Here is a 15,968-nt window from a genome sequence, read left to right as displayed (position 1 = left end):
CTATAACTTTTCAAGATACGATACAAACAAACAGTTTACCATTGTCTATGAAAGTTATATATTCTATATTATTATAAAAATATAGACACCTATATATGCACACACACACTTTTTATAGATACATACATATAAATAAAAGGGGTGAGTATCTAGCTATAAAGGGGTGTGTATCTGTATTTATCTGGACAAGTTATCCAGAAACAGAAGTCTATGTGCTGTGGCAGTTCTCTTCCCTTGTTATCATTTGCTGTTGGGAATTAAGCCAATGGCTAAAAATATTTTGATAAAAATAAAGGCTGTGCTGTAATAGATGCAAATAGAACTCCAGCATCAACTTATTTGGCAGAGCCTCTTTGCACCCAAGCCCTGTTAAGAGTAGTGACTCTATCCTGGGTTCTCACACTTGCCTCCCCAGAAAAGTAGTGCTTTGCTTTCAAGGAGAGTTGATGGCTTGCATAGAATGCTTTTGCAAGGGGGGTGGGGGTTGTGCTTTGTAAATAAAAAATATTATTACATACTGTGAAATGACCTCTATTCTCTGTTTGGAATAGATGGGGAGTGCTCTTCAGCATGCCTTAAGAAGTGATTCCTTAAAATCTCAGGTTTTCAGGAGGCCCAGATCCCTGACAGAATCCATAGGCTTTAACAGGGCAATCTGTCTTTCATGTTCCCCTGCAGGGGTAGTAGTTATCCAATGCAGCCTCTAGAGGCTTTGACCTTCTGCAATGGCAGTTGTTCTAAAGAGAGGCTAGCAACATACTAGTAGCAATGTGCTTATAAAAGAGCATGTAATCCCCTTGTGACTGCACTTGTGTTACTGGTTTCACAGGGCTATTAATATATGCTAGCATTATTAACCTCATCCAGGTCTTTCATTTTCAATACAAGGTACTAACTTCATTATAGCATCATCAAAGGGATGGAAAACAAAAAAGTCAGAAATAATTAGGTTTGTCACAATCATAAAGTGTTTGGAAAGAGATAACGTACAGTTTCCTTGAATTATCAGCAAATGAAGTTGTCTCATTACAGTTCCTCTACAGGAGTACAATGACACATTGCACTGTACCCAAAAGAGATGTGGGCTAAAATTTTCAAAAGTGCCTAAGTGAATTAAGAGTCTAAGTCCCATTTTCAAAAGTGACTTAAGCACATAGGAACCTACGCCTATGTCTACACTAGGAGAGCTTTTACCAGTATAGCTATACCTCTGTACTCTACCAGCAAAGTGCTCCTCGCGTGGATGCAGCTATACCAGCAAAGCTGCATTTTACTGCCATAGTTTATTCCACTCACTGCCCTGAGCAAAATAAGATATAGTGGCAAAAGTGTAGTTTTGCCAACATAACTGCCTCTGCACTAGGGGTTTCTGTCAATACAGCTATGTTGGTCAGGAATGATTCCTGGAAGAGCTATGTCAGCCCAGAAGTCTGTGGTGCAGACGTGGCCAAAGTCCCATTGCAAGGAGACTTAGGCTCCTAAGTGCATAAAACACTGTTGAAAATTAAAAGTAGGACCAACTTACAAAGATATTTACGTGTCTAAAGATGCAGATAGGCATCTAGTGGAATTTACAAAAGGGTCTAAGCAAGTTAGGTGCCTAATTCCCACTGACTTTCATGATTTTTAATGGGAGGTGGGTGACTAACTTGGTTAGGTTCTTTGAAAATCCCCCTAGACATCTAACTGGATCTTTAGGTGCCTAAATACCTTTATAAAGCTGGCCTTAAACTCCTAAATCACTTGAGTGTTTTTTGAAAATTTTACCTGGGATTTAAATAGAAAATTTTATTTAAATATAAAATAAACATTTCTTTCAAAAAATAAATATCAGTGCCCATATTTTCTTGAATGCCTTTCACTTATTTCTGTAAAGATCTGTGAGACTAGAACCCAGGTCTGCGGAGCCTGGGATGGCTGACATTCCCATATTGCCACTGGAGAGGATGCAGGGGACATGCAGAGCTACATCCATGTAGCACAGTGACAGTTAGGCATTGCAGGAAGCACTGCCCAAAGGGTCTAGAGCAGACGTGGGCAAACTATGGCCCACGGGCCACATCCGGCCTGCAGGACCATCCTGCCCGGCCCCTAAACTCCCGGGCGGGGAGCTTAGTCCCCGGCCCCTCCCCCACTGTTCTCCCTCTCCCGCAGCCATGCCTCCACGCAGGCAGCACTCTGGCCTGCCGCTCCCACTGGGCAGCATGGGGAGCGCAACTGGCTCTGGCCGGGTGTCGTGGCTGTGAGCTCCTGCTGCTGGTAAAAGGGCGGAGAGTGGGGGGGTTGCGTAAGGGAGAGGGAGGTCCTGAGGGGCAGTCAGGGAGGAGGGGGCGGTTGGATGGGGCAGAGGTTCTGGGGGGGGGGATGTCAGGGGATGGGAAACAGGGCGGGTTGGGAGTGGGAGTCCTGGGGGGCCTGTCAGGGGGTGGGGATGTGGATAGGGGTCAAGAGGGCAGTCAGGGAGCAGGGGGGGTTGGATGGGTTGGAGGTTCTGAGGGGGGCAGTCAGCGGGCGGGAAGTGGGAGAGGGCAGTTAGGGGGCGGGGGCCAGGCTGTTTGGGGAAGCACAGCCTTCCCTACCCGGCCCTCCATACAGTTGTGCAACCCCAATATGGCCCTCGGGCCAAAAAGTGTGCCCACCACTGGTCTAGAGTGACAGCACCCTGCAGCCTTCTGATTGGCCAAATGCAATACTTAATCCTAGAGGGCACTCCAGGAAGTTTCCTGGACAAACCACACAGACTTCTGGCCTTTGGCAACTCCAGACTGCATCTTGCTTTTGAACTCAAATCTCTAACTCCAGCCTGACTCTGACCCTGACTCTTGTCTCCTGATTCCAGCCTGGTAATTAACTCTAATCTCCAGTCTCGGACCCCAGCCTGACTCTCACTCTTGCTTATTGATCACGGCTCTAGCAATTACTCTGATCCCTACCATCTAGTGGACTTCCTTACCTGTGGTCACCAGCCCAGCTGTGACTGTTAGGCCAGTCCTTACAATTTCATGTGAAGTTTCAATCTAATTCTATGAGAAATGGTATGAAAAGGGTTTCCTCTCTATAAGCCTTCAATGGTCAAGTAAATATGAGTAGAAAGCTAGTTTTACAGTGCTGATGCAATTGAGATGAGCGAAATGAGCGAAATGGAGCCTGGTTTTTCTGTAGATGGGCATGCAATCAGCAACAGGGAAATCAAAGAATTGACTTCCAACAAAAAATTTACAGAATTTTAAGACAACAGGTTCGCAGTGTGTAAATGAACTCAGGAAGCAGAGAAGTATTGTTACCATCTGCCCAGATTTAGATTGGGAGACCCAATTTTTTCCCAGTTTTTTTTATATTAAAGATCTCCCAGCCCCATATTGTGAAACCAGTTTCCATACCACAGGAACTGTTGCTGACATGTACAAGCCACACCTTACTCATGCTTCTTGGATCCCTGCCTAATCCAAGTAAATGAGTAGTCTCCTCTATTCCAGACATACATGTATCACATGTTCTTACCTGCAAGTAAGTCTGTTCTTAACCAAAGCTGTAAAGATCTCTTGAAACTGTTTGTGTTGAGCATGCTTGCTAAAATTTCTCTCATTCCTGTAGTTCACACTGCGTCGGGGGGGTGGGGAGGGGGAGAAAAAATGCAGTATTGTTAATTACATTGTAGTAAGATAAATTTAGATTACTGAAAGTTAATGAGGAGAAAAACTTTATTAGCAGACAGTTAATTGTTGAGATTATTATATGATAAATTGTTTGACTAACATGACTACTACTTTTATTTAAATTAGCATTTAGCAGATCTCAACAGCCTATGCAGCAGCAAGTGGGAGCAGCCATTCGGTAACTGCCTTCATACACTGTCACTACTGGTACTGTGGCTCCAGCTCTGCCTCTCTTTTTTTACTCACTGAATGATATCACTTTCGGATGTATTAACAGTATTAAAAAATACTCATAAGGTAAAACCAAATTACTTAAATACCAACCCCAAAATGCATACAGAAAAAGCTAAACCTCTGATTCTGAACTGCTGACTTAATGCATGATCCTAAGGTGCATGGTCCCAACCTTACTCCAGTGCCCACCCTATTGTCTACCATCACTTTTTGTTATGTAATGTTCAATGTATCGTGTAAGCTTTTTGGGGCAGCAACAGTGCCTTCTGTCTGGAAAGCATGATGCATGCTTTAAGTGTTATATAAATAACAATGACAAACGAGAGTGAAGTGGCACAGAACCATTTTGGGCCAGTGACAGGGACCAAACAGTCATGAAGAAAAGGTCTTGAAGGACAATAATTCATAATAATAAAACGCACCTGCTAATAACCTAAATGTTTAGAAAGATGTAGCACTTTTGAACAGAAACAGAATTAGTCTGACATAACAGGGGTTTCTGAAGGTTAAAAATAACCATATTTAATCTTTCTGCTATTTCCTAATGATGTCAGATTTACAGAAGATTTAATATGTTATAGAATGTTTTAAAAATTAATTAAAATGAAAACAATGAGATCTCAATTATCCAACTCTCATTTAGCTAAGCAGTCAGATGTGTCTCCCAAGTTTTGAACAAAGCTTCTAAACTCTGAAAGACTGGTGCTTCTGTCCTCCAAATCTTAGGAGCTGCACACGTCTTCTATCCTTTGAAGAGGAAGCCCAACAGGCTTTGAGGAATGTGCTCATGATCCCCTGATTATCCAACCTCCTGATTCGCCTGATGTGGTGTGTGCTCGTTCTCTCTCACAGCCAAGACACTTGTACACAGTACAACCCTGATGATATAACAAAGCATTTCAACCAATTAAATGTGATATGTTCAACTTTTCAGCTAGAATGGCTGGCAGAACTTTCTTAACCAAATACATTTAAATAATGGGTGCACCTAAGAACACACAACATCAGAAGAACAAAACAGATTCTACCTTAGGCATCTTATGATTCCTTCCTGTGTTTATAACAATGCAAATAAAAAAGTGCTTAATGGAACAGCAATCTGAACTGCCTAACTGCCCTTGGGAAACCTTTAATCTGATAATTTGTTGCATTTTGCAAACCACACATCTCTTCTTTCCTTTAGAAGTGAATATGTATAATTTAATATGTCCTTCAAACATTTACCAGTTAAAAAGTGTGAGATTCTGGGGTTCCAAGTCTTCAACAATTTCCACCCCACCATCAACCTCAGCCTGGACCAGTCCACACAAGAGATCCACTTCCTGGACACTACAGTACAAATAAGTGATGGTCACATAAACACCACCCTATACCGGAAACGTACTGACCGCTATACGTACCTACATGCCTCCAGCTTCCATCCAAGACACATCACACGATCCATTGTCTACAGCCAAGCCCTAAGATACAACCGAATTTGCTCCAACCCCTCAGACAGAGACAAACACCTACAAGATCTTTATCAAGCATTCGTAAAACTACAGTACCCACCTGGGGAAGTGAGGAAACAGATTGACAGATCAAGACGGGTACTCAGAAATCACTTACTACAGAACAGGCCCAACAAGGACAATAACAGAACGCCACTGGCCATCACATACAGCCCCCAGCTAAAACCTCTCCAGCGTATTATGCACGATCTACAACCTATCCTGGAAAATGATCCCTCATTCTCACAGACCTTGGGAGGCAGGCCAGTCCTCGCTTACAGACAACCCCCCAACTTGAAGCAAATACTCACCAGCAACTACACACCACACCACAGAAACACCAACCCAGGAACCTATCCCTGTAGCAAACCTCGTTGCCTACTCTGTCCCCATATCTACTCTGGCAACAGCATCAGAGGACCCAACCACATCAGCTACACCATCAAGGGCTCATTCACCTGCACATCCACTAATGTTATATATGCCATCATGTGCCAGCAATGCCCCTCTGCCATGTACATTGGCCAAACCAGACAGTCTCTCCGCAAAAGAATAAATGGACACAAATCGGACATCAGGAATGGTAACATACATAAGCCAGTAAGTGAACACTTCAATCTCCCTGGTCATTCTATTACAGATTTAAAAGTCACTATCATTGAACAAAAAAACTTCAGAAACAGACTTCAAAGAGAAACAGCAGAACTAAAATTCATTTGCAAATTCAACGCCATTAATCTGGGCTTGAATAGGGACTGGGAGTGGCTGGCTCATTACAGAAGCAGCTTTTCCTCTCCTGGAATTGACACCTCCTCATCTATTATTGGGAGTGGACTACATCCACCCTGATTGAATTGGCCCTGTCAACACTGGTTCTCCACTTGCGAAGTAACTCCCTGCTCTCCATGTGTCAGTATATAATGCCTGCATCTGTAACTTTCACTCTATGCATCCGAAGAAGTGAGGTTTTTACTCACGAAAGCTTATGCCCAAATAAATCTGTTAGTCTTTAAGATGCCACCAGACTCCTTGTTACCTTTAGCACTGTTAACCTCTCCTTTGCTATTTTTAAAAAATTCATCATTGATAAGGTAAGAAGAAAAACTGTTGTAAATTTAAAGGTCTGATTTAAACCCACAGAAGCAGAGTTAGGATTAGAAGTCCAAGTTCATGCTACATCCATACTTTGCATATTTGATTAAAAGAAAGGTACAATCTTTACCTAAAGTTTTCAAGTTCAACAGCTTCAGTTGATTCTTTCCATTGACCTCGGCTTCTTTGTCCATTAGTCTTGTTAGTGTATTGTTCTGACTTGGTCATGCTATTTTGAGCAGTTTCAAAGTTAATGGCTGGGAGCTGAAAATACAAGGAAGGGTATGCATAAGGCAAACAGTATATAGAAAGTAACCAAGCAGAGAAAAGATGAGCTTTTGTCTTCTCAAATTCTTATTGGGATTTCAGATACTATCTAACTTAAGATCCAACAGTTGCCATTATAAAGGGAAATCTTGCCGCAACTTCTTTGGAATAATTTTCTTCCTACTCTAGAGCCTTCTAGTAGGGGTGGAAAGAATACCCAAGATTGCGGAGGAAGCATCTGATGGAAGACTGACTCATTCTATTCCTTTAGCAGATATTATCTGGGAAGTGGAGAAGAAGTCTAAATTTCTCCGCTTCACTCACACCCTGCACCATCAAGCGCAGATGTGTACTGAAGTAAAAAGAAAAGGTAGCTGCTCCATTAGCTCAGCGTAGCAAGTTTTAAAGAAAATTCTATTTGAAGTTGGCATAAATAACAGGGAAAACTTGAAATCTGTTAGACTAATATGAAATTACATCCCACAATGCAAACAAAGCTATATTCATACTCTGATCCAACGCAGTGCTGGATCAAACTGGTAGATGAAGAAATGTGACAAATTTTGAGATCAGTGACCCTCCAGGCCAGCCTCCTACAGGTTGTATTAAACCATTGATATTATACACTGTTTCAGAAATGTTACTGTCAATCCCACTCACACAGCTGCACAGAGGTACAATATTTCTTGTCACTTTAGAGGTCTATCTGTATTAGGTGTCTCAGCCATTTCCACTTTAAATGCTAAGTGTTTCTACCACCCTTAGTTACTGTAAGGATGTCCACACCTACTAGCTTGATTTGTGTAAACAGGTGCAGTGCATCCACACACAACACTCCCTCCAACCACTGCTATCCATTGTGATAGCATCCTGGAGGATAATTTTTCACATTTAGCTGCCTCGTAGCTTGCAAACTTCAGCCTCAGTGAAGCAAATACATAGCCCTGTATGTTACAAAGAATCCTCTGGATCAATTCTCCACACCTTTGTACAGCATCAGCAATGGATTTACAAGTAGTAAGGATGCTCCTTCCTATGTCACATATCTAGCTACATTGGGCTTTGGATGGATTTCTCAGGACTGTCTCCAAAATGTCAGGACTTTCAGCCATGCCACAGCAGTCAATCCCATGAAAATCATCTTGAATAGCATGTAGAAGAACAAGAGAAATAGGCCATCCAGCTAGACCACCGAGTAACACTCACAATTATGTGGATTCACATGAAATAGGGATGGTAGAGAAAAGTCCCAACAGGGAGTGGGGGGAAAAGAGGACTTTGCTACAAACACTAGAAAAAAGACAGTTACTTTTTCCGTAACTGGTGTTCTTTGAGATGTGTTGCTCATGTCTGTTCCACAATAGGTGTGCGTGCTCTCCACGTGCACCAGTGTCGGAAGATTTTCCCCTAGCAGTACCCATAGGGAGCGCTCCTACCGACCCCTGGAGACCCCGAGACCCGCCTAGCCGACGTAATCGCCACCAGGAAGGCTACCTTCCACTAGAGGTGGGACCAGGAGCACATAGCTAGTGGCTCAAACGGGGGACCCATGAGGCGGGCCAGCACCACGTTCACGTCCCACTGTGGGACTGGGGGCCTGTCGTACAGGAAGAGACAATCCAATCCCTTAAGGTATCAGCCAGTCATAGCATGGGAGAATATCATGTGACCCTGCACCGGCAGGTGGAAGGCCGATATGGCTGCTAAGTGCACCCTGATGGTCGAGGGCACCAGGGCCTGGGCTCTAAGGTGAAGAAGGTAAACCAAAATGAGCTGGATTGGGGCAGCCACGGGGCAAGCACCCCGCTCATCCGCCCATTGGGAGAACCGAGACCACTTTGCCAAATAGGCTTGGTGCGTGGAGGATCACCTGCTTTCCAAGAGGACGCGCTAAACCCCTTCCGAGCACGTCCTCTACTCCCAGCCTAACCATTGAGCAGCCACGCTGTGAGGTGGAGTGCTGCTAGGTTGGGGTGGAGGAGGCAGCCCTGGTCCTGGGAAAGTAGGTCCGGGCAGGACGGCAATGGCCACAGCGGGTCGACTGCCAGGTCCGTGAGGGTCCCGAACCAATGCAGCATGGGCCACACCAGGGCAATCAGAAGGACCCAGGCCATGTCTGTCTATCTTTTCCAGGACTTTGCCAATCAACAAGAATGGGGGAAAGGCACAGAGAAACTGGCCTGACCAGGACAGGAGGAAGGCATTGGAGATAGCGCCCCATGCCAGCCCCGCCCCCCGGAGCAGAACCAGGGACAGCAACAGTTCTGCCGAGTCACGAACAGGTACACCTGGGGAGTTCACCACACTTGGTGAACCACCTCTGGGTGGAGAGACCACTCATGCTGAGAGGAGAAGTCCCCGCTCAAGTGATCTGCCCACGCATTCCGGTCCCCCGGAAGATGGAAGGCCTTTAGGCAGATGTCATGGGCTATACAAAAGTCCCACAGCCTTAGGGCTTCGTGGCAGAGGGCAGAGGATCAGGCACCGCCTTGCCTGTTGATGTAAAATATTGAGGTCGTATTGTCCATAAGAACCCTGACCACCCGGCCCTCCAGTTGCGAGCAGGAAGGCATGCACGCCAGTCGTACCGCCCTGAGCTCCTTAACGTTTATGTGGAGGATCAGATCCTGAGCCAACCACAGACCTTGGGTCTGAACATTCCCCACATGGGCCCCCCATCCCAGGTCAATGCGTCTGACACCAGTTCCAGCGACGGGGCCCTGCTCCTGATCGGGACCCTTGGAGCATGTTTCTCGGGGAGGACCACCACCGTAGGGAGGTGATCACTGGCTCAGGCACCGTGAGGACTTTGTCCATCCTGTCCCTGGCCTGGGAGAACTCTTAGGTCAACCAGAGCTGAAGGGGCCTTATCCTGAGTCTGGCATGATGGACCACATACGTGCACACCAACATTTGATCCAAGAGCTGGAGGCATGCTCTGGCTGTTGTCATCGAAAACCTTGTGACCATATCGATGAGCCCCTTCAGGGTCTCGAACCTGTCCGGTAGGAGGGAGGCTCTGGCCGACCAGGCGTCCAGGACCGCCCCGAGAGTCCCGGTACAATGCACAGAGTTTAACGTGGACTTGGTGTTGTTTACCAACAGGCCCAAAGTGGAGCATGTGGACAGAAGGAGTGCCACGTGATCCCGCACCTATGACCGGGAGCTGCCCTTGACCAACCAGTCATCCAGATAGGGGAAGATCTGGACCCCGTGGCGCCTGAGGTAGGCTGCTACCACTGACATACATTTCATGAATACCCTGGGGGCAGTGGACAGGCCAAATGGGAGGACCGTAAATTGCTAGTGTTCCTGCCCTACCATGAAACAGAGGAAGCATCTGTGCCCCTCGAATATATGAATGTGGAAGTACGCGTCCTGCAGACTGAGGGCAGTGTACCAGTCCCCGGGATCCAGGGAGGGGATGACAGAGGCCAGGGAGACCATGCGGAACTTGAGCTTCACCATGTACTGGTTCAGACCTCGCAGGTCCACAATGGGCCTGAGCCCCAATTTGGCCTTCGGGATAAGGAAATAGCGGGAGTAGCACCCCTTGCCTTTGAACTCCCCCGGCACCGCTTCCACTGCTCCTAGGCCCAAGAGCCGCCCCACCTCCTGCTCGAGCAAGGGGTCCCCCAGGAGGGACGGGGGCAGAGGGTGTTTGGGTGGGGTGGAAATATACTGGAGGTTGTAGCCCCAGGAGATGGTGTTGAGAACCCATCGGTCCAAATTCAGCCGCGACCACTCCGGGAGGAAAGCACACAACCAATTGGAGAAGGGAAGCTTTATTGAGGGTGGATCCCTGAGGAGGATTGGCAGGATGCCCCCGGGCATCCTGTCAAAACTGCCTTTTCCCCGCCTGCTTGCCCTTGGAGGAGGCTGAGGGGGCAGGCCTCTGTGGGCGCCTCTTATTGTTCCACGACTTTTTAATTTTAATAAGCAGTCTCATATTTTGAATGGGTGGCCTGGGCGGGAGTCTGCTGTGGCTTGAACCTTCTTGTCAACTGTTTGAAATGGGCCATCCTGATTATCACTACAAATGTTTTTTTCTCCTGCTAATAGCCCACCTTATTCGATTAGTCTCATTAGAGTTGGTATGGCAACACCCATTTTTTCATGTTCTGTGTGTGTGTGTGTATATCTATCTATCTTCTTACTGTATTTTCCACTGCATGCATCTGATGAAGTAGGCTTTAGCCTACAAAAGCTTATGCTCAAATAAATTTGTTAGTTCCTTTAACTAACTACAGGTACCATACACTGAACGAACAAGCAGTTCTGGTGACGAGCTACAGCAAAGCTGGAGCAGAGCAGTTCTGAAGCACCTTCACTGCCGGCAAGAAGGAACTGAGGGTGGGGGGAGCACACACCGCCCCTTATACCGCACCCTGGTTGCTAGGGGCACTGCTACGGGTACTGCTAGGGGAAAAACTTCCGACACTGGTGCATGTGGTGAGCACGCACACCTATTGTGGAATACACATGAGTAATCACTCGAAGAAGACCTTATAAGCAGATAACTACCAGTGTAATCAATTTTCTTGACATAGTTTTAACCTCAAGTTGTCTTTCTCTAAAGACTATTTATACATGGTGGAATTGTTTACCTGTGGTTCTGCATCCTTCACTTCCTTTCATCATGTTATAATTAACCTGCGTCTTGCTGAAAATGAGGACTACTTCCTCTGACATTATCAAAGGGTGTGGAAAAAGACAAAGTTGTTAAGCTGTTTAGCGATAAATACCTGTGAAAGCATAAACTCTGCTAGATATGTTGACATAGCAAAACAAATGAAGATAATTTTGCTCTTATTTTAAAAATGAAGATGACATATCAGCATAAAAAGCTGATTGATTTCATTCCTTTACACTGTGTAAATGGGATTTTTCCTAGAGAGAAACTGCTATTGCCAACAAAATCAAAGTTTCTAGTGAATTGAACTGCACATGAGCTCACTAAAAACTTTGACTATTTCTGACAATGCACAAAATTCACACTGACTACCACAATCATTATTTTGCATGATCATACAACTGTTCAGCATGTTGAATAATGACTACTAAAAAATACCTGCTGTTTGCTTGACTGGACATTTAAAAGAGACCGAAGTCTTTTAAGATCAGAGTAATCCCTAGGATAAAACATAATAATGTATCTATTAATAACTCATTAGACAAAGTTATTTATAACCGTGTCAACTAGTAGTCTGCTCAATATAAATAAGGTCAATTTGTGTGATTGACATTGGTGAGAGAAAAAGCAATTCTCTGGCATTGCCTTAGTAGACTATTGTTTTATTTTTGCATACAGAAGTTTTATAACCATTGATTTGTTTCTCCAGAATGCCTGAAATCACCAACGGTCTAAATAAACTCTGTGACCAGAGTAACAATTGCCATATGTATAGAGCATTTCACGTTAAAGCATTTAACTTTGGCAGATGGTTCAAATTCCAGAAAGTCACTGTTGAGGTTCAAACAAACTAAACCATTATCAGATACTATACCTTGCAGTGATCTCTTGAGGTTTTTTGTCTGTTCCCTTTTCTGTGCTCTTCACCTTTTTGTCTTGATCAGGCATTGTAAAACATCAACACTGCAGAATTAACATCTCATTCCCTTAAAAATAAAGTGGACGACAGAATACGATTGTGCTATAATGGCAGCAAGTAATAGCACACAGTAGAACCAATTTGAGAAACTTTAGGACTCAAGATGTGAAAAAGAATAGATGTACTGTATGCCCAACCTGAGACACTAGGTATTAAACAGAGGACATCCCCTAAAATACAGGACATAAAGACAAGGTAAGTAAGTCCTGGTCCTAAACACCTGTTTTTTGGGAAGAGGATAGAGAGGACAAAGAGGCATCCCAAGTAACTTGCTACCACCATCCATTTTTACTAGCTTGTTCCTCCTCCAACATATTATTATTTCTTGCTGTGGATTTGGCTATTTACATTATGGTAGTGCCAGGAGGCCCCCCACTGAGATCAGGACCCTGTTGTGCTAAGTGATGCTGGGGGAGGTGGATGAAAGCAGTTGGAAACCAAGTTCACCCTGCAGTGGTGGCACCTGTCCTGCAGGATTGGGATTGGCTTTCCAACTCCTGGTATTACGACCGGGCACTAAGGGTTGCAGCACCACTGTGGGTTAGACCAGCTGCTCCTCAGCATGATGATGGGGTGGTTGGGCCAAACCTGAGTGGCACTGTGACCCCATGTGCCAGATAACAACTCCAGGAAAAGGGAGCTGAGACCAGCCCCCCAGGACAGCACTCACTGCTGCAGGATGAGCTCATTCTCCAACCCCCTTTCCACTGGGCCACCCGCCTCCCACTGGGCTGGGATTAGGGTTGCGGTGCTGGGGCAGGAGGAGTGTATATGTAATGATGGGTCACAAAAAAAGACAAAATGCAGTTGGTCGTTGGCGTTATTAAAAGTTTGGAAACCACTGTGCTATGCCATAATGACATAGAAAAAATATCAACTTGCCCATGAAAGTAGGAAGCTTTCCAAATCTAATGCCATCAGTACCTACAGATTCTAAACTCTCATTAAAAAAAAAAAATCTAGGGGTGAAATCCTGGCCCAACTGAAGTCAATGGCAAAACTCCCATTGGGGCCAGGATTTCACCTTCATGGTTGATAGGAAAACTTTACAAATGAGAGGGAGGCTATGACAGCTACAGAGACAGCAGTGGTAGTGGCCCAAGAATGAAAAAAACAATGAAAATGACTTGATACGGAAGCTGCGCATGTACATTATCTTGGAGTAATCATGAATTAATTCAGTTTAAACTAAATGGAAGGGAACAAAAACATGTCTGCAACAAGGGTCCTTGATTTCAAAAGCACAATCTTTAAAAAATTAAGGGAATTAGCTTAGGTAGTGGATTGGACTGAAGAACTCAAGTGTCTGAATGTGGAGGAGGCTTAGAACTACTTTCAGGAAAAGTTGCAGAAGCTATCTGAAGCCTGGATCCCAAACAAGGGGAAAAGATTCTCAGAGAAGGGTTGCACACCAAAGTGAACAAACAAACATCTCAAACAGGTTATTAAGAAAAAGCAGAAAGCCTACAAGAAATTGAAGGTTGGAAGAATCAGCAAGGAAAGCTACCTCCTGGAGGTCAGAAAGCACAGGGGAAAAGTGAGAATTGCCAAAAGCCAAGCAGAGTTGGACCTTACAAAGGAAATTAAAAACAACAGTAAAAGATTATATAACCATATAAATAAACAAACAAACAAGGAAGGAAGGAAGAAGTGGAACCGCTAAGCACTGAGAATGGGGTGGAGATTAACGATAATCTAGCCATGGCCCAACACCTAAACGAATACTTTGCCTCAATTTTTGATAAGGGTAATGAGGAGCTTAGGGGTAGTGGCAGGGTGGCTAATGGACATGAGGATACAGAAGTAGAAATAACCACATTTGAGGTGGAAGTCAAATTCAAACAGTTTAATGGACCAAACTGGGGGGGTGGGGGTGGTGGATAATCCCCATCCAAGAATATTAAAGGAACTGGCACATGAAATTGCAAGCCCTATAGCAAGGATTTTTAATGAATCTGTAAACTCAGGGGTTGTACCCTATGACTGGAGAATTGCTAATTAGTACCTATTTTTGAGAAATGGAAAAAAAGTGATCCAAGAAACTACAGGCCCATTAGTTTGACCTCAGTTGTATGCAGGGTCTTTGAATAAATTTTGAAAGAGAAAGTTGCTAAGGACATAGGGCTAAACAGTAATTGGGATAAAATACAACATGGCTTTTAAAAAGGTAGATTGTACCAGACAAACCTGATCTCTTTCTTTCACAAGAACTGATTTTTTTAGACAAAAGAAATGCAGTAGATCTAATCTACCTGGATTTCAGTAAGGCACTTAATAATTTCCCATGTGGAAGAGCATCGGTTAAATTGGAGAAGATGCAGATTAATATGAGAATTTAAAGGTGGATAAGGAACTGGTTAAAGGGGAGACTACTACAGGTCATTCTGAAATTTATGAACTGTCAGGTTGGCAGGAGGTTTCTAGTGGAGTTCCTCAAGGATCAGTCATAGGACCAACCTTATTTAACACTAATGACATTGGTGTGACGGGATCTCCCATAAGGCTTTATGGAAATATGCTTAGAATGTGTTTTATGCTACATATGCCACGTAACGTATCTCAAAGGTTACGATCTACTGAATGTACGATCTACTGAATGTATCTCAAAGGTTACGATCTACTGAATCCTATTTGTATGCATGTATCATTTTTGTATTCGAAGTTATGAATGTTATGAATATTGGCTGTGTACTGGCTTGATTTCTAAATAACCTTAGTAGAGCATTTGGTCAGTTCCTGGAGAAAGGAATGTTGAAATTAAGTACCTAATCAAGAAACACTTAAAGGACAATGGATCTTGGAATGCTCCAATCCACATAAGAAGTCTACTTGAGGACGTTCAAGGTAGCATGTAAACAATGGATGCTACCTGTAAAAACTGTGAGTCATGCATGGACATGTGACTTGCCCAGGTGACTCCTAAACTCCATCTGGGAGCTGGACTTTGCATAGGAGTGAGGAGGGGGTTTCCACCCACAAGAGAAAGTCTATTTAAACCCCTGGGAGGCCCCTCCATTTTGTCTTCGGCTGGCTAAAGAGAGAGCATCTCCACTCCCCAGGATACTTGAAAGAAACTGGAACAAAGGGCAGTGACTGCAAGGGATGTGAATGATTGCTGGACCCAGGCTAAAAGGAGATTAGTCTGTAAAAGGGAGCATTCTGGAACTGATGAGGATCTTATCTGTATTCAGTTTGAATAGACATAGATTTGCGCATTTTATTTGATTTTGCTTGGTGACTTGCTTTGTTCTGTCTGTTACTACTTAAATCCTACTTTCTGAATTTAATAAAATCACTTTTTACCTATTAATTAACTCAGAGTATGTATTAATATCTGGGGGAGCAAACAACTGTGCATCTTTCTCTAATCAGTGTTATAGAGGGCAAACAATTTATAAGCTTTATACAGGGTAAAACGGATTTATTTGGGTTTAGACCCCATTGGGAGTTGGGCATCTGAGTGTTAAAGACGGGAACACTTCTGTTAGCTGCTTTCAGGTAAACCTGCAGCTTTGGGGCAAGTAATTCAGACCCTGGGTCTTTGTTGGAGCAGACGGGTGTGTCTGGCTCAGCAAGACGGGGTGCTGGAGTCCTGAGCTGGCAGGGAAGGCAGGGGT

The 15,968-nt window shown here is 44.3% G+C and overlaps 1 protein-coding gene across 1 annotated transcript in view; it reads right to left on the bottom strand.

The window, feature by feature from the left end:
• The window catches only part of NEK10 (NIMA related kinase 10), a 168,916-nt gene that overhangs the window by 145,634 nt on the left and 7,314 nt on the right, over nucleotides 1–15,968 (bottom strand). The window contains exons 2-5 of the mRNA XM_054019936.1: nucleotides 12,247–12,358; nucleotides 11,811–11,871; nucleotides 6,603–6,736; nucleotides 3,502–3,600 (exon numbers count right to left, since the gene is read on the bottom strand). Of these exons, the coding sequence (XP_053875911.1) occupies nucleotides 3,502–3,600; nucleotides 6,603–6,736; nucleotides 11,811–11,871; nucleotides 12,247–12,320 (368 nt within the window). The 5' untranslated portion in view covers nucleotides 12,321–12,358. The remainder of the gene's footprint in view (nucleotides 1–3,501; nucleotides 3,601–6,602; nucleotides 6,737–11,810; nucleotides 11,872–12,246; nucleotides 12,359–15,968) is intronic.

The sequence above is a fragment of the Malaclemys terrapin genome, chromosome 2 (genome assembly GCF_027887155.1).
Source record: "Malaclemys terrapin pileata isolate rMalTer1 chromosome 2, rMalTer1.hap1, whole genome shotgun sequence".
NCBI classification, from domain to species: domain Eukaryota; kingdom Metazoa; phylum Chordata; order Testudines; family Emydidae; genus Malaclemys; species Malaclemys terrapin.
The sequence above is the reverse complement of the archived record's forward strand: the minus strand, read 5'-3'. Positions and strand labels throughout refer to the sequence as shown.